We start from the raw sequence: 24,808 nt of genomic DNA, 5'->3' as shown, positions 1-24,808 counted from the left end.
ATGATCACTTAATGAATGAAGAGTCAAATCACTTTGCACAATCAGCCAATGATAAAGCGCTGTTGATTGTTCCATAAGAGAAGAGATTATGCTGTACCTTGATTTGAATGTTGAACCTCTGCAAAAGGATTTTTCCCAAAATCGTTCACTCTAATATTTCCTTTAGTATGTTATGTTATTGTATGTTATAGCTTCTCTCCTTTTGTTCCCTCCCTGTAGGTTACGATGGCCGAGCTTCCAGATAGCCAATCGGCTCAGCCTCTCTGTGGCATCCCTGCAGATCACCAACCAATCAGCAGGCCAGCTGAGTCTGCTGCAGAAGTTCTCTCTGCTACGCCTGACGGCCACCATGGAGAAATACTCCATGTCCAACCGCCACGGCTGGACCTGGTGAGACTCCTGGCCAATCAGAAATAGCTAAATGACTAGAAACATTCAATTAAGTTGATTATTAATAAGTAAAAGAGTAAATAACTTGTGTTTTACCAGAGATGTTAAGGTGTTTTTTTTTATCTCAGGTATCTGTCACATCCGCCTACTTATTGTGTGTCCAAACTGTTCATGACATGGTTTGATGGGCTGGGCTGCTTCCTCGCAGGTCCGTACCTAAGTTCATGAAGCGGATGAAGGTACCGGACTACAAGGACAAGAACGTGTTTGGCGTTCCCCTCATCGTGCACGTGCAGCGGTCGGGTCAGCCACTGCCCCTCAGTCTGCAGCAGGCCTTGCGGTACCTGAGGAGCCAGTGTCTGGACCAGGTCAGTGCCCCTGTGGCGTCCCTGGGAGGGGACAGCCCTGACCTGCACCAAATAGCATTTTTGCATTTTTTCCCGCTTGCAAGACACATGCAAATTTATTTCTAAAACAGCATTTTATAATATGAGGAGTTATATTATTATCTCAATTGTTGTTTTCAAATTACCCCAAACTAACCAGCATTCCCTGAGGGGGTCTTCCCTGACACATAACACATTAACACAAGTTGTATCAGCTTTTAGGACTAAAATAAATCAAATGTATTGCTTGGAATGCGAAACTAACCGTCTTACTGTTCATAGCCAGTATGCTAATTGATGGGGGTTAAGCTAGTCAGTTTGTCGTCATGCACCAGTGTAACAAGGATGATTCTACCGTTGTGTTCTGTCATTCTGTGTCCCGTGTCAAAACCAACAGGCGTGCGTTAGTTAAGAGCGTGATCCCACGACCCACAGCGGGCTAGCTCCTCCCGCTAACCAGCTCCGTTTGGTTTTTCCAGGTGGGCTTGTTTCGTAAGTCGGGGGTGAAGTCTCGGATCCAGGCTCTGCGGCAGATGACTGAGAACTCCCCGGACAACGTCAACTACCAGGACCAGTCGGCCTACGACGTGGCCGACATGGTCAAGCAGTTCTTCAGAGACCTCCCGGAGCCGCTGCTGACCAGCAAGCTGGGAGAGACCTTCCTCCATATCTACCAGTGTGAGTGTCCGCGGGCAGCCGGCTTCTGCTCAACCACTCAGTCGTTCGATTATTGTTCAGAGTCAGAATTGTGAAACATGTGGACAAAGTACAAGTACAACACTGACCCCGGCTCGCAATCTTGGTGTTGCCCAACCAGCGTTGCTCATGCTCAGTAGACCTTGTACAATTAAGTCATTTAGTCAAAAGAAGCAGGTGCTTTTATTTGTTTATTGGTTTTCATACATGTATTTATTTCATAATGAGGTAGGGGTTAGGGAGTCTTGCTGAAGGATCCCTACAGGTCTATGGTGGACCTTGGGGTTGGAACACAGAATCTTTCATCTGTAACTAGTTGTCCCCCTGTGTGGTTATTGTCGTCCTGTGTTGTGTGAGACAGTCCGGCTTTAACTGTCTTCCCCCCTGTGTGTCCTCCCAGATGTCTCCAAGGACCAGCGGCTACAGGCCGTCCAGGCGGCCATCATGCTGATGTCGGATGAGAACCGCGAGGTGCTGCAGACACTGCTCTGCTTCCTCAGCGATGTCACCTCCTCCGTGGAGGAGAACCAGATGACCCCCATGAACATTGCCGTGTGCCTGGCCCCCTCCCTCTTCCACCTCAACCTCCTGAAGAAGGACAACCTCTCCCCCCGGTAAGATAAAGCCCCCCCCAACCCTAACCCCCTGTCAGACCCCCCCGAACAGCCCAGTAGTACTTAGTACTAGTACATAGCCCAGTAGTACTAGTACAGACACGGAGACAGACACCTCCCAGTCTCTTTCATCCTCCTCCATGCTCCATCACTTCCACTCATCCCTGCTTTGTTTGTGAGCGACCCAGAGGTATTGCGTGTGTCTATCGTACTACAACCTCCTCGTCTCTTACAGGCAATCACCCACCCAGCCAGCCAGTGTTAAAACCCACCTTCATAACGATCCCCACCTCCTACCCACCAAGCGGACATATAAACCGGGTTGTTGAGTCACGGCACCTCGGCCCGAGGTGCCGTACGTCCGCGTGTTTGAGGTTTAATGGGGATGTGTTTTCACAGACCTGGTTTTGAAGAGCGCCAGGACTTTATGAGGCCGGGCTGTGTCTGGCCAGCAGGGCTGATGGACCACGTAGTGATGGTTTCTTGGAGCATCAAAGCCCTGCCCTGCTGTGAGCTGGGGGCTTGGGGACAGGAGATGGGGTGTTTAGGCAGGCGACAGACCCTATTTTAATAACGCCAGTCTGCTGTCCTGTTTATGAGCTCAACTGTGACACAGACGCTTTCCTGGGGCTGGCGTCGTGCAGGTCTTGTTTTGCTTATTCTCTTATGTGTTTTGGAAGTTTTCCTTTCAGGCTGTAACTGTGATTCAGGACATCCTGTAACTGGGGTGAAGAACTTACTTTAGGCGTGATGAAGGACAGACAAACTGTGATAAAGGACAAGACTGCCACTGTGATGAAGGACAGACTGTAGCTGTTATGAACTGTTTTATTTTGAATGCAGTCATTCTGTCTTCGGTTATCTTCAATGTTGCAAAATCGGGATGGATGTGAATCAATACAATAAGAAGAAAATATCGATCCATTGACTTTCAAATGTAATGAGACGCTATGGTTGGATTTAGCGTGCCTGTCACATCTTCAGCTGACCCTAACCCGGTGACCTTAGTGGTCATGTAAGCAGCGATAAGGAGTATATTAATAACGACTGGTTACCCTGCGTCTCTGGGTTTGGCTGTGCTTGTAAACGTGCTGGCTGATGACGGAACATCTAAGTGAAGGTTGGCCCGCTTGTCTCCAGGGCCATGCAGAAGAAGTACGCCACGGGCCGACCGGACCAGAAGGACCTGAACGAGAACCTGGCGGCGACGCAGGGCCTTGCTCACATGATCACAGAGTGCAACCGTCTGTTCGAGGTACCGCCGCACTCACTGTTCATATGAAGGCTTTTTATCACGAGAGACTTACAGTGAATTCAGATGTTGCTAGATATGTTGTTAGATATGCATGATGAGGTCATGCATATCCAAAGTGACTTTACAGAAAATTTGGATACAGGAAGGTTATTTAGTGGCAGGCTGAAAATATACAGGAGAAAAACACACACCGCTGCCCCCTAAAGTCACTATGTACTTCCTCTCAAAAGCTGATGCTTTTACCCACTGTGTATTAAGTACAATCAGAGCGTACAATCAAAATTGGAGTATTTGTAAAAAGTTCAAGTAGTTTTGAAGCAGCTGGACAGAGTGCCGAGTCACTATGGCTCGGCACTACTTAGAAACACAAAGCTGTATCCAGAGCCCAGGAGGCACACCCTTGAGGATCCCTGAGGTCTCAACCTCCCACTCTCTGTGCGGATCCCGGCAGATCCCCCACGAGATGGTCACCCAGTCCCGTAACTCCTACGTGGAGGCGGACCTCCACGCGCCCACCCTCAGCGAGCTGTGCCGGCAGCTGGAGGAGGACGACGGGACCCTGCCCACCCACATGGAGACGAGGCTGCAGAGCCTGCTGCGGGAGGCCCGCGAGAGGTCCAAGTACTGGGTCTCCTGCAGCAGCTCCGACAACACAGAGCTCTACTACAAGAAGGTAGGGGGAACTTTAAGGTTGGACCCCCCCCCCCCGGTGGGAATGGTGGGGGCGTCGCGGCAGCGCAATAACAAGAACGTAGCAGAACTGAAAAGAGATACATAAATCGAACCATTACACAGATGAAACATATATCGGATTTTTGATGTACCTCTTCTGGTTGCATGTGTCTAATGCCGCTTTTCCACCGCCAGTACCTACTCGACTCGACTCGACTCGACTCGACTCGCCACGCCTTATTTGCGTTTCCATTGGCAAAAAAAGTACCTGGTACCTAGTACCGGGTACTTTTTTTTAGTACTACCTCCGTCGAGGTTCCATGCCAGCGGAGTAGGTACTTTTGTGTGACGTAAACAGGCTGCTGGTAACTGATTGGCCAGCGGCTGTAAATGGGAATATTCACTCAAGTTAAGTTGTGTCCGGCGTGGTTGGAGTCCACGAACCCGCTCCAGAGGGGGACACTGATCAGCGTTTCGCCGTGTGTGTCGCTCCTTTCCCGGGGCTAGAGTTAGGCTGCGCGTCGTTATGTGTGTCGGGCGTGGTTGTGTGTGTCCGGCGTGGCTGGAGTCCACGGACCGGCGTTTCGCTGTTTCGTTTCAGTGTCGTTCCTTTCCTAGGGCTCGAGTTTCGCCTCTATCAACGTTACCGTATGACAACAATAGACGCGCAGTCATTGCGCTTTTTATTTTATTTTATTTCCCATCATAACCTTTCCCGGGAATCAGGAAATAGTCTTGATCAGATTCAGATTTCCCGGGAATCGCGTCTCCCGTGATTAAAACCTAATGACGACCCGCCCATGGTGGAGAGGTTCTTTTCTACGACCCGCCCACATTGAAGAGGTACTTTTTTAGATGGAAACGCAACCAAACCGAGTTGAGTCGAGGCGAGTCGAGTCGAGTCGAGTTGGTACTGGCGGTGGAAAAGCGGCATAATATGTGTAATACACAACAAACTACAAAAAAATGATAGAACTGCAATAAACGTTTGAGCAGTTCAGACTGCGTCCAATAAACTATTCTAGAGAAAATAATGCGTTTGTAGCTCACTAACAGTGTTTTTGCTGGGTGTGGCCTCTCTTTTTCTATCTCTCACTCTCACTCTCTCTCTCACCCACTCACTCTCTCTCTCTCACTCACTCTCTCTCTCTCCTCCCCTCTCTCCTTCTCCTCTCTCTCTCTCCTCCCCTCCTCTCCTCTCTCCTCTCTCTCTCTCTCTCCTTCTCCTCTCTCTCTCTCCTCCCCTCCTTTCCTCTCTCCTCTCTCTCTCTCTCCCTCTCTCCTTCTCCTCTCTCTCTCTCCTCCCCTCCTCTCCTCTCTCCTCTCTCTCTCTCTCTCTCTCTCTCTCTCTCTCTCCTCCCCTCCTCTCCTCTCTCCTTCTCCTCTCTCTCTCTCCTCCCCTCCTCTCCTCTCTCTCTCTCTCTCTCTCTCTCTCTCTCCTCCCCTCCTCCCCTCCTCTCTCCTCTCTCTCTCTCTCTCTCTCTCTCTCTCCCCTCCCCTCCCTCTCTCTCTGCAGGTGGGCGACGGGAACCCGCTGCGCCGCTGGCGGGTGTCGGTGGAGGTGGAGGCCCCGCCCTCGGTGGTGCTGAACCGCGTGCTGCGGGAGCGCCACCTGTGGGACGTGGACCTCCTCCAGTGGAAGGTGACGGAGACGGCGGACAGACAGACGGAGGTGTTCCAGTACGCCCTCAACCGCATGCCCCCCCACCCCAGCCGGGACTTTGTGGTGATCAGGTGAGATATATACGGGAGAGCTCTTTCTCTCCTCTCTTTGTTACGCTTCTGCTTTGATCGTCACGAACACATTGAACTCAGGTGCTTAAAAGTAGGGCTGGGCGATTAATCGAATTTTGATGATTGATTATGAATATGATTTTTTTTCCATAATCGAGCAGCCCTAGTTTAAAGGTGACATATTATACCACCGGTTGTGAGCTGTTTTGAAAATCGGCCTCTTCTGACGTGGGAGGTGGGCGTGTCCACCTAGATGTGGGCTAGATAGATCAGTCTACCGGCCGACCCAGTGGACTGTAGCAAACGTTGCTCATCTATCCGTCATACATCTAGGTGGACACACCGACTTGTGATGTCAGAAGAGGCCTATTTTTCAAAACGGCTTGTAACAGCTAATCATACACACACCTGGTGGTATAATATGTGAGTGGGCTGTCAGGTGCCACAAAGGTGTGTTATACACCAGCAGACCTTAAAGGGGTGATATGCCACCAGCTGTGAGTGTGATTAGCCATCACAAGCCGTTTGCCCTTTTCAGAGGAAAAGTCCGATTTTCAGAACGGCTTGTTATAGCTAATCACATCAGTAAAATGAGTATGTAGAATAGAAATGCTGAATGCAGAATTGAGAATATGTATGTATAATATTGCCATAATACATGTGTGACCATGGTTGATGCCTGGCTGTGATTCTAATGGTTCTAATTATGAATGTGTCTCTACTCTGTGTGTGTTTGTGTGTGTGTTGTGCGTGTCTCTCTTGTCAGGTCGTGGAGGACGGACCTCCCTAAAGGAGCGTGTTCGCTGGTGTCGGCGTCAGTGGAGCGAGAGGACAGCCCTCTGCTGGGAGGGGTGAGGGCGGTGGTGCTGGAGTCCAGCTACCTGCTGGAGCCCTGTGGCTCCGGGAAGTCCAGACTCACACACATCTGCAGGGTGGACCTCAAGTAGGTGGCGCTGTGACGCTCTGTACCATGAGTGCTTGTCTAGTCACCCCAATGACCAGGGACAAGACCCTCTAGGCCATAGCCGTCAAAGTCAAGGCCTGCGGGCCTACTCCGGCCCGCAGTGTAATTTAATTTGGCCCCCCAGATAATATCTAATGTCTATCAGAACTGGCCCGCCGGTATATCACATTTCAGCGCTAACGCGTTGACACGCGCCCTGGCGCGTAAACCTTGGCGTGTCAACTCCGGCAGCCCGTAATCCCGTACCAACCCCCCCCCCCCCGCCCCCCCCCGTCAACAACTCTGCCAGCCCGTACCACCACGCACCACACCATAATATAAGCAAAATATCCTCATTATCATGCAACAAAAGTAATAAGATTATCGTTTCAGAATGGCGTTCTTCAATATAATAATATTCCCCGTCTCCAAGTGTGTATAAGTCAATACTTTCATATAATTTCGTTTTTTTTGATTGTCGCCGTCCAACGACCCACTTGGTCCAATGTTGCGAACCCGTGTTGAGGACAGCCGCGGGTCTGTCCTTGGTCATGGGTTTATGCAAAGTCTAGAGTGTCGAGCCTAGGGACAGATTAAACATTCATCCATTCTTTCTGTGGCTCATTTGGTCCTCTAGGGTTCACGGTTCCTTGGCCGTGACATTATAACTAAATGAAAAGTCTGCGGCCCTTCCTGTCAAGAGGGGTTTTCCCCCCCCCGTCTGTCTCCACACCCCCTTATCTCCGTAATGTGATTCTACTTGACATCCACTCTAACTCTAGTGTTTGTCATACCACCAGTTAGGTCAAGGTCAGATAACGTTTTCTGGTCTGGTGCGCGCGTGTAGCAAGGCAGGGGCCAGCTGTCATTTGAAGTCTGAATAAATGCAAATCATCAATTGAATACACGTATATATAGGTCCTTTGAGGTGGGGCTGACGTTGTACCGTGGTTCTGTTTCAGAGGGAGGACTCCCGACTGGTACAACAAGGTGTTCGGTCACATCTGCGCCGCCGAAGTAGCACGCATCCGCAACTCCTTCCAGCCAATCATCGCGGACGGACCCGAGACCAAGATCTGAGCTCCGTCCTATCATGCATCAGCCCCGGTTCTGCTCAGACCCAAAAGGATTCTGGGTCGGAGAGAAACCAGACGTCGGTCCGAGTCTGCACTAAAGCACAGTCTGTTAGTCGTTTGTTTGTCTAGTCGTTTGTTTGTTGTTGTTTGTTTTTGGTTCGACCCACCAGAGACTTTTCTGTACTGCATGGACTAAAGGAGGTCGATATGTCGGGGCTTGACCACACAACCCAAAGGGAAAATAAATTAATCCTGCCATCGTCTCCAGACCTAGGACCGTTCATATGTTCATTTATGTGTTCATGTTGATGATGCTGTATAATATAATTATAATTGTCATTAATAATATTATTGATGCTGTAATCTACAATGTCTAGGACATCTAGAATCTGAAGGCTTCTGGGAAGCGTATGTATTTTTAGTAATTTCTAATGTATGCCATACTTAATAATGTGTAAAAGATTGTATATGTGTGAATAAGATGTACATGCAAACAAAATGTGTATATATATTATAATATGTGAAAGGGTTAATATGGCAATCATAATTTCCTATATATTGATTGTTGTGTTGTCTCTGCCTTCCTGTAATATGTATTGGTACGAACTTTATGATGTTTATACTGCAGTATTGCTGTTTGGAATGGCCGTAATTTTATTCAACTAAGACCTCTTTTTATGGTTGGTAAAACAATGACATAAGGTTTGATTTGATCATCCCTGCTTTAGATTACTTGGCTGTTTTGTCAAGTACCAGAGCATTTTTTTAAATAAATGTTTTAAAATGTTGAATTCTGTTAATGTTGCGTCGAGCATGCCATCTAGCGGCAGAGAACTGTAATTACAATACACGTTTTTTGTCTTGTAGGGAAATATTGAGGTAGTATACATAAACTAAAAAAAAATCAATTTAAAAATAGTCTTTATTTTCACAATAAATGAAAGATTATTTCAAAGCATAGTTTGTAAATATGTTTCAAGCACATTTAACGCCTATTGCACCGGCTATAATGGCCTTGCTTCTTATAATACCTGCCACACATTAAAACACTGATAGTACAGGAAGTATGCCTAGATGAATGTATGTATCTACTATCTACATCATTATTTACACTGTATATAAAAACTCCTCCGAACCCAGAGCACCTCTCTGTGCCCCTACCGTTCTGAATCCTGCAATCATCGTAATGCAGGATTCATATTATTTGTCTGTTCCTAATGTCATCATCAGTATCCATTTAACTCTCTCTTCTCTCTCTCCTCATATCTTTCTCTCATTTAATATACTTAACAAATAAATATAAAAAACGATATATGTAGATATATATGTAAAATATAGTAGACTGCTATTTGTCATAATTAAAACAATGACACTAATTATACTAGACCGGATGGACGTTCAGCCGGAGCACGTTCTCGCTCGGTCGGCAGGGGGCGCCACGTGACGCTGACATCCTAATAATAATTAAAAAAACAAAAACAGGAGCACACCTCGAGCCACGCGCATCTCTGTGGGCACCGCGCGTGGCGTCTGTCCGTTCCGTTTACCGGCGGAGGAGCACGAGAAACCGCAGAAACCCCCCTGCCGCCCTCCCTCCCTCCCTCGTGCTGCACTGTTGACACGCTGGTGTCGGTGTTTCTACAGCTCGCGTGCGTGCTGTGCGGTAGATAGTGATTGACTGGTTAGTTGATTGAACAGTGTGCTGTTTCAACCGGTTCTCGGATTTACATTTTCTCATCGATCTACTGGTGCTGTTGTCCAGTGAAGTCCAACCTACTTAATCTCCTCCAGAGACTCCGGAGACGCGGATAACGTCCACCACCGTGACTACCGGGGGGACTATGCCGGGCTCGGTGTCTCTCCCTGCCCGCCAGACCGCTCGGGGTCCCGGGGAGGAGGAGCGGAGGACGTCTGCCTGCGGACCGCAGATAGTTCTGCCGGTCGGGATGATCGATCCGTCGGTTCCGATCCGCAATATCCAGATGAAATTCGCCGTGCTGGACGGTTTGGTTCAGGTCGGACAGGTCAGCGACCGGGACATCGTGGAGACGGTGTTGAATCTTGTAAGGATGGTTTTTTGAGTTTTATTTTACAAGACTGCACAGAATTATTATATTCATATTTTCGGTCACAGCGTTGGATCTGTGTATGTGTTTGTTATGTACTGTTATATGTGAGGAAAAAATACAGCCTGAAACTGACATGAAATCATGAAAAACAAAACCAAAAACAACTTTGCTAACACAGGGAGATCAAAAAACGGAGTGTGTGTGTGTGTGTGTGTGTGTGTGTGTGTGTGTGTGTGTGTGTGTGTGTGTGTGTGTGTGTGTGTGTGTGTGTGTGTGTGTGTGTGTGTGTGTGTGTGTGTGTGTGTGTGTGTGTGTAGGCCACTTTGTTTAGAGTTCAAATTGCCAACAACAGCTATGGTCAGTTCTCATAAGTCAACATTGACAACACGGGGTGTACAGACAAATGCAGTGCGTGTCCCACTGATGAGGGGCCACTGCTGAACTGAACGAGCGGCCCCTTGACGACTACTGTGTGTGATGCGAATAAGATGCTGATGATCGCAACCTTATTGGAGTAGATCGGTAGCATTGTCCATTTCAACAAATGGCTAATATAACTAAACGTTTATTTACAACGTTATGTTTGCCACAGTTCTCTGCATTTGGGTAGGTTGTATTTATGTACAACTGCAGAGTTTCCACCCACTTTAACTTGGAGATAAATTCTTTCCACTGGCAACTGATTCTGTTCTATACGGTTGGGCTTCACTGGTCTTTCTGTGTGTTTGACCAATGTAGAAGAGATATCCAGAATGATATCCAATGATGTGGTTCTTGTGTTTTCTTGGGACGGCAAGGTGGTCAGGTCAGCTGAGATATCCCCCCGCAGTAGGCTTACAAGACCGGGTGCGCTGAATGAAGGCTATACAAAGGCTGTTCATCACAGTTTAAAGTGTAAAGTAGACTGCAGCGGAATACCTGAGCTTGGATATCTCTAAAGTAAGACAACATTAAGTTAAATGTTAACATATGCACAACGCTTTAAACCCATTAAGCTGTTGGTTCTGATTGATAATCCTCAAACAGTGTTTCCCAACCTGTGGGTCAGGACCCTTATCGGGATGGCCTGATAATATGCATATAAGCTGGGCCTTATTTAGCTGCCATGTTGTTTCCGCCTAGCTGGGACACTAGCTGGGTGGGGGAACTGAATGCGGAATAACAAGTTCAGTTCCCCCACCCAGAGTTAAGAACCAAGGCGGAAGCAAGATGGCCACCGAGTCAATAGTGTCAATATATACTTGATGAAGCAATAAAACAAATGTGATTGAAAGGCTGGGGGGTCATAAGACATAATCAGACCTCAATGTCTCAATTTGAGCTTCAGAGGGATTTTGTTCATCAGCGTTTGTTTTCTAAGCGAGGAGACTTTGTCTTATACACCTCTCCACATGTTGGATTAGCATATTGTCAAGTGTGGTTCTCAGTCCTTGAAATCTCAATAGTTAATTAAAAAGTTTTTATTTGTTCTAGGTTTGAGGTGTGTGGTGGATATACACGCGTGGTGCTCTTTAAGCAGCAGTGTAAACAGCTGCAGGATACAAAGAGAACAGTTTTGTACCAGAGCCTGGAAGTGCTACCATATGGTGGGTTTTATGTTATTATCCTGCATTGCTCTAAAGGAGCACCAAACCCTGACACTTGTAGACTGGTTTGCGTTAGATGACTCCCTCTCCAGTTTAAACGCGTGCTACTGCTTGAATTACCTCTCATTAGCTGACGGGGTTACCCGGTCACCTGCTCATTAAGCGTTACTGCAACACTTTTTTGAAAGTTAATTGACAGGATGTTTACAGGTGAGCTGGCAGCCCTTTAGCCCCAGAATATATATCTAAACAAAAAAAAATCATAATTTTAGGGGTGGGGGGCAGCGGGGGCAATTGTAACATGTTTTACATTGTCCCTCATAACTCACAGACCTGCTTGAAATACACTAGACATATTTCCATATAAGAAACACACATTGAGGTGCACTAATTAATAATACAATTGAGTTATGATCACCACTAATAAGGACAAGAATACTTGTTGGTGGGTATAATTGTAACAGTGGTATTTGTTGTAAATTACTTAATAGTTAAAAGTCGTAACTGGTTATTTAGGCCCCGTCCCAATACCTCCCCTAACCCTAGATTTTTTCCATAACCCTAGATTTTGCGCGTTCTTGTGTAGGGGTAGGGTGTCCCGTTACTGTAGGGAGAAAGGGGGAGTGCTATTTTGCCCTTAATAATAATCAACCCTCAAAACGTAGTGAGGTCCGATGCAGGCTTAAAACAAAGTGGAAGATTTACTGTTGAGGGTACTCCAAACCAAGTGGAAGTTTTAAGGGGGGAGAAATGGGACAGGGCCTTAATCTCTCTGATTTTAGGTTCCAACTATCTCCAGCAGGCTCCAAAATTACTTGTTTAATTTTGTCTTTTTACCTGCCAAGGACGAGAAAACTACCGGCCAAGTAACATATGTAGCCCTGCATTGTTTTTCACTTGCCAAATGGTCTTATCTTCTGCCATTGGATGTGGCCTGTGTTCATTTTAGACCCTTATCTCCAGGTATCTGACCGTTGTTCCCACCATGATTAATTTTGGGAGTGTTTTGCGTCTAACAATCCCAATCCTTGCCAACAGGCAGGCTTTGCATGGTAGAGGAACCCAAAATAAAAAGACTGATCGTGATTCACCAACCATCTGGATATACTGGATATACAGTTTGTCAGTGCTGCATATAAGGACATTGCATCTGCTAGAGTTTTTATAGTCAATACCTTGGATATACTCCTATATACTGTGAGTTTTATTTAAGCCTGCCATTTTTTGAGAGCTAGGTTATTTGTATTTTTTATATCGATATGAATTAGGCTAGATATTATTTGGGGTGTTTATTGTTGTGATATTGCTTAGTGTTTGGTTTTTCCTTGGCCTTTACATTAACAAAAGGCACAATTACTTCAAAATGTTCACATTATCAGATCTTGTATTGGATTTTTATGGCAGAGGGAAAATCCGTAACGATGGCTCCTTTCTGTATTTCAGTTGAATTTAAACTGTGAAAAACACGTTTTCAAGTGTCTGCAAATCACAGTACCACCTGTAATGTTGGTGATTGGAACTGACATTAACTGCCATTTTGAAGCAGACCAACAAATAATCAGAAATCTTAATGTCTTAGTAAAGTAATTTAATGAGTTTAACTTCATTCCCTCTGATTTATAACACCTTTACAAGCAAAATAAATCATCTGAAATGTCGCCAAAGCGTAGCCTGGCTATTGCCAGACCAAGCTCAATCGTAGATTACACGTCGGTCTGGGGCTGCTGTCATTTTCTTCAGCACAAGAGGCGGGCATAGTTCAAATGACTCTGTACGCAATTGGCTGCTTGCCGTTGCTTCCCTGTCGTCATTGTGTTAAACCAGCCAATAGCGCGCTAGGGGGAAAAGCCATGGTGATTGGTTCCTGTAAAAGCGGATTGGAAGCAGGAAGAAATGTATTGCTCCTCTCCAGACCAAGAATTCAAATCGCCGGCAGAACGGGATGGGGGTACCCAGTCTAGCTAAAGCCAGTCATTTTTTTTAATTGATCTTCATGCATTCATGTTTGATTTTTCAATGCAATTTCTTAAGAGTGCCTGGATTTCTTGTGTCAACGTTTAATGAAATGAGAAGTTATATTTTGGCTCATGACTGATGTGTAAATATTGTCACGTTTGAAGCGCTGCATCAGGCAGCGCATCGTTTGACAAATCAAACCTTCTGCTTGTCGTTGTTTGGCTTCAGACAGGGTGAGGGATGGAAGCATGATAGCCTCCCAGCAAGTCGTCGCCTGCCAGCACGACATGCAAATAACTTAGCGCAGGAGACATCACAGCAGTGACCTTGTCTCTGCACACACAGACTCACATTTACCAGCTTTCTCATGGTGTTTATGTGCAGCACCACAAGGAAATTTAAGATTGTTATAAGAGTTTGGGGTCTCTCGGTCGCTGACCATTCTCAAAGTGGTGGGGCGGGGCAAGTAGTGTCATGCTTTTGCTCCACCCTGTTCTCAGTCTGTTGATTCCTCTTTAATTTACTCTCGGAGTTCGTGGAATGAACAAAATAACGGTGAGGATATTTACTTTCTTAACCCCCAGGGAGTTACACCTCTGTTAACTCATTTTGCAGGAAGTTCATCATCAAATCTATAATGGCTTGTTTAGAACATCATGAGTTGAATCAACAAGTGCTGCTGTTTATATGGAAAGCTGAAGAAGTGGAACATATTCCAGCAAATCAAAGGTTTGACTAAAAAGGTTCATCATGGAGAAGGGTCAAAGCAAGACTATTCCGGCTGTTTCTCCAAGAAGGTCTTTGTTCTTCAGACAAACCATCTAAAATGGTTTGCTGAAGTCACTCCTTTTCTAATGTGACTTAATCTTTCTCACATTTTATTTCTACAAAGGTTCTGAGGACTTTGGAAATTGATTAAAAGCCTTAATGCCCTGTCACAATGGTAAACCCTCATAACTCTTAAAAAAACACAAGCCCAAAAACCAAAATTACAAAAACTATAAACAGAATCTCAAATGTCGACAAAACCTTTAAAACTGCTTTTGAATGTCAAGCTTCATTACAAATGTTTTAGATAGTTACTAATACATTAGCAGGAAAAATAGATGGAATCGTCTAGAAGAATGGGTTTCTAATAGAAACCGTTCCATCTACACATATATCTCCCCCTCAGCTTACCTCAGCTCTGTCAACAAACCATCCATATAGATGTGGGTTTAATAACTGATCACTGACATGAACGGGTGACTGACCTGCTAGTCTCCACACTCCCCCCTGGCTGCCTATCATTCATAATGAATGCCTTTTGATTTTCCTGACAAAAGCCTCTTCTAACTTGACACCCGGCCATCCCCATCTCCCGTCTTAGAATACAAACATCCAGCCTAGGTTTTTTCATTAGCTCACCACTGCTTGGACAAAGCCTCTTTCATTGTGTACAGAGAATTGTTTCCAAATCCCCTTTGGTGTGAGGATAAAACACTGAAATGCCGCCGCCTCCAGATAATTTCTGCGCTCCTCCAGTTGGGCCTCTACAGGCGTTTGTTCTGATCGCTGACTCTGATAATCCGACGGCGTTACATAAAGCCGAAATAGGATCCTGTGGTGGTTGTTGTTGTTTGCTTTGTAACGTGGGATTGTTTTTAGAAAGTAATTCCAGCGGGATTGTTCAGGGGCCCAGAGGGCAATGTATTTTTCTGGTCCCAGATCAAGGCCTGGGTACACCTACACCTTGCTGCATGCTGTGTTTGTGTTTTTTTTTTGGCAGCCATGAGTCATTTATCTTGCACCATCCTGCAGGGCTGTAGCTCTTCCAACGATGGTGTTCCTTGAAAGCGAAAGTTTGTTGGTGTTGTTGGTATTGTTGGTAAGATTCAGGAGAACATCAAACACTGAGCAGTGATATAACTGCGATTGCCACCTGCGCAGAGGTGGATCAATTTATTTGGCACTGGTGGTAGCCTAAACGTAGAAAGTAAAAGACTTTTAAAGTGCTTCCTACTACCTCCAGACTTGTGAGTTTCACTTCATAAGGGAGGAGGATAAACCCCTTAACATGCAAATGTCTGCCGTCGGCTTCTGGCTTCTCTGGGTTCAATCAGACGCCAACACTGATGCATTATGGGAATATACCCAAGAGGAACTTCAATGATTAATTTCCTTTGGTAGGTGTCTCTGTCTGTGCCTGTCTGTTCCTAATGGCCTGACTGGCCAACTGCTCTCTGGTTTTTGATAGTCTAGTGGCAAGGGTGTTTTTCTTACCAGCCAATAGGTTCTGGGTTTGATCCCTCAATGTCCAGACTTTACCTGTAGGCATCCTGGAGCAGTGGAAAGTGGTCCTGACCTTTAATGTTGTTGCCATGGTTTTTTTTCAAGGGGTTTTTTTGTTCACTATCTCAGGCTTTACACTGATTTTTTGCGGCCCCATCAAGGTTGATGCTATCTTGTGTCTGGTGTCCGTCTAGACAACCTCTTCACAGTGAATGACCAGCTTTAAACATCCATCCTCTGACTGTGATTGCTGGTTGAAACTAGGCAAAATCAGCCCAGACTCTTGCACAGGGACACCTCAACACTACCCAGGATCGAATGAGCATCCTTTCAGTTTCCAGGTGACTTGCTCTATCTGAGATACTGTAAAATTATGTTGAGGATTTTGCTTACAAGATATTGATCTCATTCTCCAGGAAGTCTGCAGTGTTGTGTACAGAGATGGGCTATGTTGTCTGAGATGAGTGCATGCTTAATTCAGTTTAGACTTGTTACTTTTTGTCCGCCGTCTGGTCATCATCAGCTGAAGCCCCCCCCCCCCCCCCGCCCCCCCTCCCCTCCAAATCCAAATCATGGTTACGACCCTGATCTTGGCTAAGACTGTTACATTCAAATATATCTTAACTTGAGCAGGTATTGGTTACACAAGGTATTTTATGATGAATCGGCAGAAAAAAAACAGCACAGGTAGCTTCCCAAGCTAATCCTGTGTTGAGTTAGCAGCATAGCGAGCCATCAAGCCTCAGCCAGGGTGTTAATGCGTTGCCTCTCCCATAAGAGCAGCGCCCTAGAATAAACGCACACGAGCGCTCAGATTTGTGCACGCATGCATTCACGCACACGCAATCGCGTCCTCATTTCTATGGTGGTGAGCCGTAGCTGTGGGTACCTTAAGATGACCAGATTTCTGAGACAAAATCCGGGGACATTTTCGGTTCAGCGGTGTGAAAACCTCCATGCAAAGGAATTGATTAATAATTACGGACGGGATTGTTGAGGAGGGGGGGGGGGGGGGCGGGATTGTTGACGGGGGGGGGGGGGGGGGGGACAGCAGTAGCCGTGGACAGGTCACTGAAAATGGGAAAACGGGTTTTCTGTGTTTTTAATTAAATAAGTTGGGCTTGCAATAAGCTTGGACTGTAACAAAATTATATAATAATAATAATATTCCTGTCTGGTCATAACTCCAGAAATAATATTTACCTGAGTGCGGCCACTTTAAAAAACAGTGTAACCTTGAGTTTTCTAAACCTTGTTACGGTTGTAAAAGTTTATTGTTTTGTGAATTGTCCCTATAAGCTTACTCCACTGTGAATGAGTTAGAGGCTGTTAGAGGTTGCTACGACTCCCAGAAAAAGGTACTGGGTTTGATTCTCAGTGACCACAGCCTACCTGTAGGCATCAGAGCAAGAGGCCCCTAACCCCTACCTGCTCCTTAATGACGTATCTGAGGTGACTAGGTTGCTTTGGATATATTACCAAATGATAAAATATCTATTGTGGTGTGAATGACAAACGAGTTGGAGTTCACAGAGGAGGGCGTGGAAAGGTTGTTTTTCTGTGGCGATGGTCAATTAGACTCAAACCAATTGTGTCAGCTAGAGGTAGAGGTAATCTCTCACTGTGTACACTTTCCAGTTATATCATACATAATTTTAATATATAGTATCATATTAATAATGAATATCATGCTCTATCCTCTTGGTGCAGGACTTTTGGGCTTTTGAATCAGCAGCAGCTATGCTGATTGGTTCAGCCTGTTCTTGCTTCCTGTTCTTCTGTCGAGACCTCTCCTTTTGTTAAAGGTTAATGTAGTCCATCTGCAGCACCATGTCGGGTGTTTATTTCTCCCATAATGCCGCTGGGCTACATCTCTCCGGTACCCGCCGATGAGGAACATGATGGGCGAGAGACATAATGGAGTGGCTTAGAGAGAGAGTTAGGCGTCTGGATTATCATTAATACCCGGAGATCAGCATAATGAGGGAAGACACTGCGTGGGGTTTGCCCTGACACCAGTCACCATGACGCGTGCTTTTCATTTAGATTTAGAGGGTCCCTTTTTTACCACCAGGTGTGATGCAGATTAGATGTTACAAGCAATTGTAAAATCGATTTCTCCCTTTGGCGATATGACAAGAGGGAGTGCACACTCAGATGTGTGATGGTTAGATGAGCCTACCAGTGGGCGGAGATGATGGATAGTGATGGATGGACTCTTTTTCTTCTTCTGCAAGCGAATGCAGTCCCTGAGGAGAACAATGTTGTGATGTTGTGTTGCGTCACGCCGAGCGCACCACAGGCACACATGCATGCGTGTTCTTCAACGCCGGTACCCTTGCTTTGGTGCACACACTCAAAGTAACGCCTGACTCGCGTCCTCAAAGCTCCGCTCCATGCGGTGACCTTTGGGACTTTCGCTACAGAATCGAACCAGATTTTGTCGGGATCAGCTACAGTGGTCCGAAGCTTAGAGGAGCTCCGCCCGCCTGTCCGCGGAGGGCGGAGCGCTGGAGTTCCAAAGTTGAGTGTGAGGAAGGATTACGGCTCTGACATTTGGCTGAAGATGATGTACAGTATTAGAGGAGAGGGGGAGCGAGAGAGGGAAGGAGGGAGAGAGAGAGAGAGAGAGGGAGAGAAAATGGAAAAGAGAGCCTTAGAGGGAAGGGAGATAGTGAAATGGTGCAGGGGGGTCCGTATGGAGGACAGACTTGGAGGATCAGAGAACCGCTCTTGCTTAGTAAATGTGTGTGTGGGGTGGGGGTGGGGGGGGGGGGGGGGGATCGGCTGAATTTGGTAGTGAATGTCTGTTTGACCAAGTGGTGTCGTGTTCCCTGATGTCTGGGGATGAAGCCCCTAAGCTTCCTACTGATCTCCTCTCCCCTCGCTCTGGTGGCCAGCTGTACTCCACATTTGGTTTCATCCGTTTCTCAATTGAATGGATGGATATTCATCCATCCATTCAATTCCACTTTATTGAAAGCCAGGATTTGATTTTTTTTCATCTTCATCAACAGAGCTCCTCCATTCCAACTGTTCAATCTAACCCAATCTATAAACAGGCAAAGATGAAATCTATCATCAGACACACAGCAAAATAAATATAATAATACAAAGCTGTTTATTTACCAACCCAGTAGGAAAATGGCTAGAAGGGAGCCTCCCAACCATGTGGTCGCTGGAGATAAATAAAACATCCTTCTCCCCATCGTATAACCATAGTGTGACAAGGTCATACAAAACCGATTGCATTTTATTTACCAGGACACCTCCCTACAACGCACGGCTGGCATTCGACTATTCAGCAGAATTGTGGACGGTGGGTAAAATATAAGGGTAGAATGTGAATGTTATGTCTGTGGGCCGTGGTTTGGAGTCAGTCCCAGAGACATGTGCTAGACCAGCTTCCAGATTATCCTCTGGTCTGTCTCTGGTTCAAAGGTTATCGGGCCGTCCTGCTGGTCTGATGGCTCTATGATCATGGAGTCGTATGAGTGTGTTGGTGTGTGCGTTGAAGTGGCTCGTTGTGTGTTTACCTCTATGTTCTCGTTGAGATTATCTGTGGCTTCTTTTCTGCAGCAGTAGCCAGAGTAGAAGTGTACGAGTCCATAGCTGTCATATACAGTACCAACGTACTCACCCATTGAAGGAAGAGGAGTTAACAAAGGGTTTTGATACGACGGTTGGGTAAGACCTTGTCTTACAAATAAAGAGATCTTAACACAGACTGAAGTGGGGACTGATCTGCATTCTGTTGAGCTGACATACGTTATGAATTTACCATCAACCCCTTCTAGTCCATCGAGACTGGATGTTGCAGAAACGTGTAAGTCCTCTATTAGTCCTCTATTAAATTTGATAATAGCAGCGTGGGACTTTGAGGCCATGTTCCACCCCTCTTTGGTGATAAACAGAAGACATTCAGGACCGTTCCATGCGGTCAGTAGTTAGTGACCCCAATTAACATACGTTTTACATTCTTATCAACAACTTTAAAAACCTAAATTAGCTGTTCCTTCTGCAGAGCTGGGTGTAATTCCTAGTGTGTACATGGTTTTACTCTGGTCTGGTCACTAGATTAAGTCTGTATACTCTCTCTGTATTCTGGACCATCACCAAATGCTAGAAAAGATACATGGAAATGGTGCGTTGTTTGGCTATGGTAATTGATTCCTTCTGCATTGCATAAATTCATCCATTAATGAACTTGCGCTTTCCTCTTTTTCATTCATTGGCATTGTGTTGAACTTGGCTGAAGTTTTTTAATTGAGTCTGTCTCCCCTGTTATGTATGATGTACACCACTGCTCCCCCGTCTGGGATGAATATGATGCTTTGTAACACTGGAAGCCCCAGTGCCTGGATTTCAGCTTGCTTTATCAATGGAAGTGGTAGTGTAGTGGGTGGGGTGTTCAACTCCCATTCCAAAGTTTCTGGGTTCATGCCCCCATCTCCACTACCTGGCGGGCATAATTGACCTAAGAGGCCGCTTAACCCCTCCCTGCTCCTTAATGACATCATAATTCACTGAATTCAACATTCCTTTTGGATAATGACTAAATAGTTGTGATAGTAGTAGTTGTATTGTGTGTGTGTGTGTGTGTGTGTGTGTGTGTGTGTGTGTGTGTGTGCAGACACTGAATCTTACAGAGTTTCTGGATCGACTTAAAGAGACCGATAGGAACGGCAGGTCCGTGTTTACTTCAGGTCTCAACGGGGGTTTTCTGGTCCTGGGTTTGGCTGTTATTCCCATCTGCAGTTTAACTCCAGGAGACGACAAAATCACTTCTGCCCATCTGTAGACGAGACACAGAGGTAGGAGTGTGTGAGAGAGAGAGGAAGAGGCTCTGTGTGTGTAATGGGCAGCTTCTGGCAGCCCATTTCGGAAAAGCAAAAAGCACTGTTTAAGGTAGAGCTCCAGACGTGTGTGCATATGTGAGTGAGATAAGCTGCCCGAAAACCCATTTCAGAATATCAAAAATAATAGTAGAAGTAAAACATAGTTTGTCGTCTACCCCATTCTTCCCCGTTTGATTGTGGACAGAATGAGAATCACCTGGGAGTTTCTAAATACAGCTCACAACCTCGCAGACCCATCTGGAGATGTCTGTGAAGAGGTGTGCAGAGAGGAGTGTGTGATATTGCCCACACCCTTAGAAGAACCTTGTAGCTGTAAGATGATAAAAATGTTTTAGTCCTTGGATGTACCCTCACACATTGTGTGTGTGTGTGTGTGTGTGTTTTGTGTGTGTGTGTGTGTGTGTGTGTGTGTGTGTGTGTTTTGTGTGTGTTTTGTGTGTGTGTGTGTTTTGTCTGTGTGTGTGTGTGTGTTTATATATGTGCCTATGTTTGACGGTGTGTGTGTGTGTGTGACTTAAATTATTCAGTGTCTTCCAATTCCCCTCAGCGGGAGCCTGGCAATCTGTAAATGAAGACTAAAGCTGTATTGTGGGAGAATGGATTGTCAAACGTACCGAGGCGTGAATAAAACAATCAGGATAGTGAACTGTGGTTCTGTGAGAATTAGAGCGCTAATTAGAGAGAGGGTTAGAGCATCGGGCTCAGGGGTGCCCACAGGTAGACTGCAGTCCGGAGTCCGTTTGGGCTTCAAACCCAGGACCGGTCAAACACCCTAACCAGTCCCCGATCCCTGAACCTGTGTGTGTGTGTGTGTGGTGTGCACGTGAGGAACACACACTCCTCCTCCTGTCTGCGTCGTTATCTCTGGGCTTGCAGGTCCCCTGTGTTCAGGATGGATTTGGCCTCGTCGCATGCTGCTCAGGCGTGCGTGTGTGTGTGTGTGTGTGTGTGTGTGTGTGTGTGTGTGTGTGTGTGTGTGTGTGTGTGTGTGTGTGTGTGTGTGTGTGTGTGTGTGTGTGTGTGTGTGTGTGTGTGTGTGGAGGCTGATAGAAGCTGTGTGTAAACATGCCATCACGAAAGAATGGGAGCTGACAGATCCATATGTGGCTTGGAGGACCGAGTGTCTACATGCAAGACCCCCCCCCCCCCATCCTATTCCACCCCACCGTTTCCCCTTCCTTGGAATGGTTAGGCTTGTGGAAAGATGTATAGGATTTTTTTTGTCCATTTCTTTTCATGGAGCTAATCATTTTGTGTTAACGTTTGTTTGTGTAGGGACCGTTGGTTTTATGTCTTGTTAGGCTTTGGATGAAGTTCATGGGAGTGAGTTGTTTGTGTTTTTTAGAGAAACCAGAGAGGTTAGGCACCGGGCGCTGAGATGTCACAGTTATGTTATTTCCTCGGCCATAACACTGCGATCTGTTCCATCTGGCTTTCCAAAAATTTTCCAGGCTGTTTGTTTGTGATTGTGTGCCCGTGTGTGTACATAGTCGTGTTTGTATGTGTGTGTTTTGTGAGGTGTGTGTGTGGGTTCAGCCAGTACGATCCCTTATCAGTTCGATCTGTTCTATATAACAGAAAACGCTGAGTGTGGGATACTAACTCTTCTATCAGGAAATTGTTGAGAGAGAGGCTGGTGGGAGAGAGAGAGGCTGGTGTGGGAGAGAGGCTGGTGGGAGAGAGAGGCTGGTGTGGGAGAGAGGCTGGTGGGAGAGAGAGAGGCTGGTGTGGGAGAGAGGCTGGTGGGAGAGAGAGAGGCTGGTGGGAGAGAGAAAGGCTGGTGTGAGAGAGAGGCTGGTGTGGGAGAGAGAGAGGCTGGTGGGAGAGAGAAAGGCTGGTGTGAGAGAGAGGCTGGTGTGGGAGAGAGAGGCTGGTGTGAGAGAGAGGTTGGTTTGATTGCTCTGTAAGAGAGAGATTGGTGAGAGAGATATTGGGTTTGGAGTGAGTGTGAAGGGGGTATATGGGTCCAAGTGGGAAAGATGTTGGAGTGAGAGGAGTGCAATGTTGGAGTGAGAGAGAGGTGTGTCTAGTGGTGAGGAATGAAAGAGGAGTGAGAAAGGGGTGAGGCCGGGCTGATAGATTGACTGCTGGGACGCGGTCGTGTCATTAGGGGGTGGTGTCTCTCCCCCCTGCCCCTCCCCGCCCCCCAAAGGGTGTTGTGGGCAGGAGGAGGAGGGACCGCAGTAGAAGCTGCAGGCTGCATGCTCGTAGCCCGTGACCTGCATACTGATGTGCTGTTAACCCAGAGGAGTTCCTCCTCCTCCTCCTTCTCCACGCCGTCCGAGAGGAGCCACTCTCATGATCCACAGAGGACTGAGTAAAGAGCACTTAGGAAATGCAGAGGAAAAGGGACTAGCTCTCTTTCTCTCTCCCTTTCCAAAGGTCTTCCCTCACTTTCTCTTCTGTCTTTCATCCACGCCGCCTCCTCCTCTTCCTCCTCCTCCTCCTCCTCCTCCTCCTCCTCCTCCTGAGCAGCTGCATTGCAGTACACTTCGACCGAAGTGTTTCTTAGCATTATTAGTTCCTTAAGTCCCTAAATACTCTTCTTCTTATCTCTACCCATTTTCTCTCATCGAGACTCCACTCCACTTCTCTTCTTTGCTTCTCCTCCCTTCCTCCGCTCCTGCCCTCTCCCTCTTCCCTAACTTTATATGCTGCTGTTATTTCATTATTTCCCCTTATTTATTCCTGTCATCTCCCTCTCTTTTCTCTGCTCCTGTCTCTTCCTCTTTTCTCCTCTATTTTCCCTTTCTCTATCTGTCCTCTTCCCTCCCTCTTGGCTCTTCCCCCACTCTCTCTCCCCTCCTCTCCTCCCCACTCTCTCCCCTCCTCTCCTCCTCACTCTCCCTCCTCCTCCTCTCCTCTCCTCTCCTGGCAGGCCAGTCCTACATCAATGTGTTCTCACTTCCCCGGATTAAAAGCAGACCCTGAATTCTCCTCAACATTGACAAATGCAAGCCCTTTTGGTTTTATCACCTTAAGACTTTATTACCGTTTGATTACAGTGTCAACATCCCCACTCCCACACGTCCTCTCCTTTCTACACCCCCCCCACCGCCCCCTGCCTCAGACTCATGACCTCAATCTACCCAAAAGACGGGGCAAAGGACACAACCGTAGGAGTAAATTACTATTTTCTCTAAATTAATCTTACAGACCCTCTCGCCTAAAGCGATTTATAGCGTTGTTTTCTTCTTTTTCTCTAAAAGTCGTCAAGGCCAGGGAGCGGTTAGGGATCATCTTTATCGGGAACGCCCACACGTAGCTATCGGTACAGAGCGGAGGGTAAACCCATTATGATAAGACGATGCTGTGCGGTGCTCTCCGCGCGCTCCGGTGTGGAGAAACGCATCAAACGCGTTGACTTGTTTCCAATCGGCGGCACCTCAAGGTCAGCAGGGGGGGGTTAACGCCACTAACCGCGACTAACTGGGTGTCTAATGAGCTCCATTAGCAGGGAGTCAGCGAGCCTCAACGACCGGGGAGACGAGGGAGGGAGCGATTGTTTCAGTCATACTTTGCCTTAACATGGCTGTATATGTTTTGATGCATTGAGAGAGCGACGGCGTTGTGTCCCCATGCCGCCGTGTACCGGGGGAAGGTGTTCAACCGTGTGTGCGTTCAGAGTGAGGGTTTCAGGGTGTTTTGGAGTCGAGCCGAGCGCCGTGGTGGCTGGGCGTGTTCGTGTTCGTGTTCAGAAGACGGATGTTAACATTAGCCTCTCAGCCACCCGATGATCAGACTCATTTCGTGCGCGCAAACAACCGCTTTCATTGGTTCATCTCTCGCTCTGTATGGCTGCCATGGTAACGACACACAACTCCCTCGCAGAACTGGTTTAAAGCGTTAATTGACTCTCCACCTTTATTGCCCGCATACCCAGAGAGAGCAGGACTGGGGAATTTACACAGGGGCCGAGGGGGCAAAGAGCAACTTCTCCTGGGTATAATATACATTGAGTCAAAGAGCAGTGTATTCTGGGTAATATGTACAGGGGGGGGAAAGAGCAATGTCTTTTTGGTATTATGCACATGAAGTCAAAAAGCTGTGTATTCTGGGTAATTTAAATAGGGGGGGGGGGGGAGCACGATGCATTCTATGTAATATGTTTGGTTATAGGTTTGGATTAGTGACTTACTGCTGTCCTCTTGTCTGTCAGGGAAGGAGCAGGGTGTAATATAATATAAATGGTTTACATGACAGCACTTTGCCGCCCCTTCTCTCTCTCCCTTTGTCAGCCCAAAGTGCTTTAAAAACTCCACCTCGGTTATACAGCCAGACAACAAAGGCCTGTGTTTTGT

General features: G+C 46.7%; 2 protein-coding genes across 5 annotated transcripts in view; both read left to right on the top strand.

The window, feature by feature from the left end:
* stard13b (StAR related lipid transfer domain containing 13b) overlaps positions 1-8,589 on the top strand; it is a gene marked incomplete at its 5' end in the record, with an annotated part of 59,022 nt that extends 50,433 nt beyond the window's left edge. The window contains 9 exons of one of the 4 annotated variants that reach the window (XM_084466894.1): positions 220-390; positions 599-758; positions 1,256-1,454; positions 1,873-2,086; positions 3,227-3,341; positions 3,793-4,014; positions 5,530-5,747; positions 6,514-6,690; positions 7,653-8,589. In XM_084466894.1, coding sequence (XP_084323020.1) covers positions 220-390; positions 599-758; positions 1,256-1,454; positions 1,873-2,086; positions 3,227-3,341; positions 3,793-4,014; positions 5,530-5,747; positions 6,514-6,690; positions 7,653-7,770 — 1,594 coding nt within the window. In that variant the 3' untranslated portion in view covers positions 7,771-8,589. The remainder of the gene's footprint in view (positions 1-219; positions 391-598; positions 759-1,255; positions 1,455-1,872; positions 2,087-3,226; positions 3,342-3,792; positions 4,015-5,529; positions 5,748-6,513; positions 6,691-7,652) is intronic. The other 3 variants (XM_084466895.1, XM_084466896.1, XM_084466897.1) reach the window with 3 other exon arrangements.
* Positions 8,590-9,607: 1,018 nt separating this feature from the next.
* The window catches only part of nbeab (neurobeachin b), a gene marked incomplete at both ends in the record, with an annotated part of 188,805 nt that continues 173,604 nt past the window's right edge, over positions 9,608-24,808 (top strand). The window contains one exon of the mRNA XM_084466381.1: positions 9,608-9,829. Within this exon, the coding sequence (XP_084322507.1) occupies positions 9,608-9,829 (222 nt within the window). The remainder of the gene's footprint in view (positions 9,830-24,808) is intronic.

This window comes from Micromesistius poutassou (assembly GCF_964030765.1).
Source record: "Micromesistius poutassou genome assembly, chromosome: 4".
Taxonomy (NCBI): Eukaryota; Metazoa; Chordata; class Actinopteri; order Gadiformes; family Gadidae; genus Micromesistius; species Micromesistius poutassou.
The sequence above is the reverse complement of the archived record's forward strand: the minus strand, read 5'-3'. Positions and strand labels throughout refer to the sequence as shown.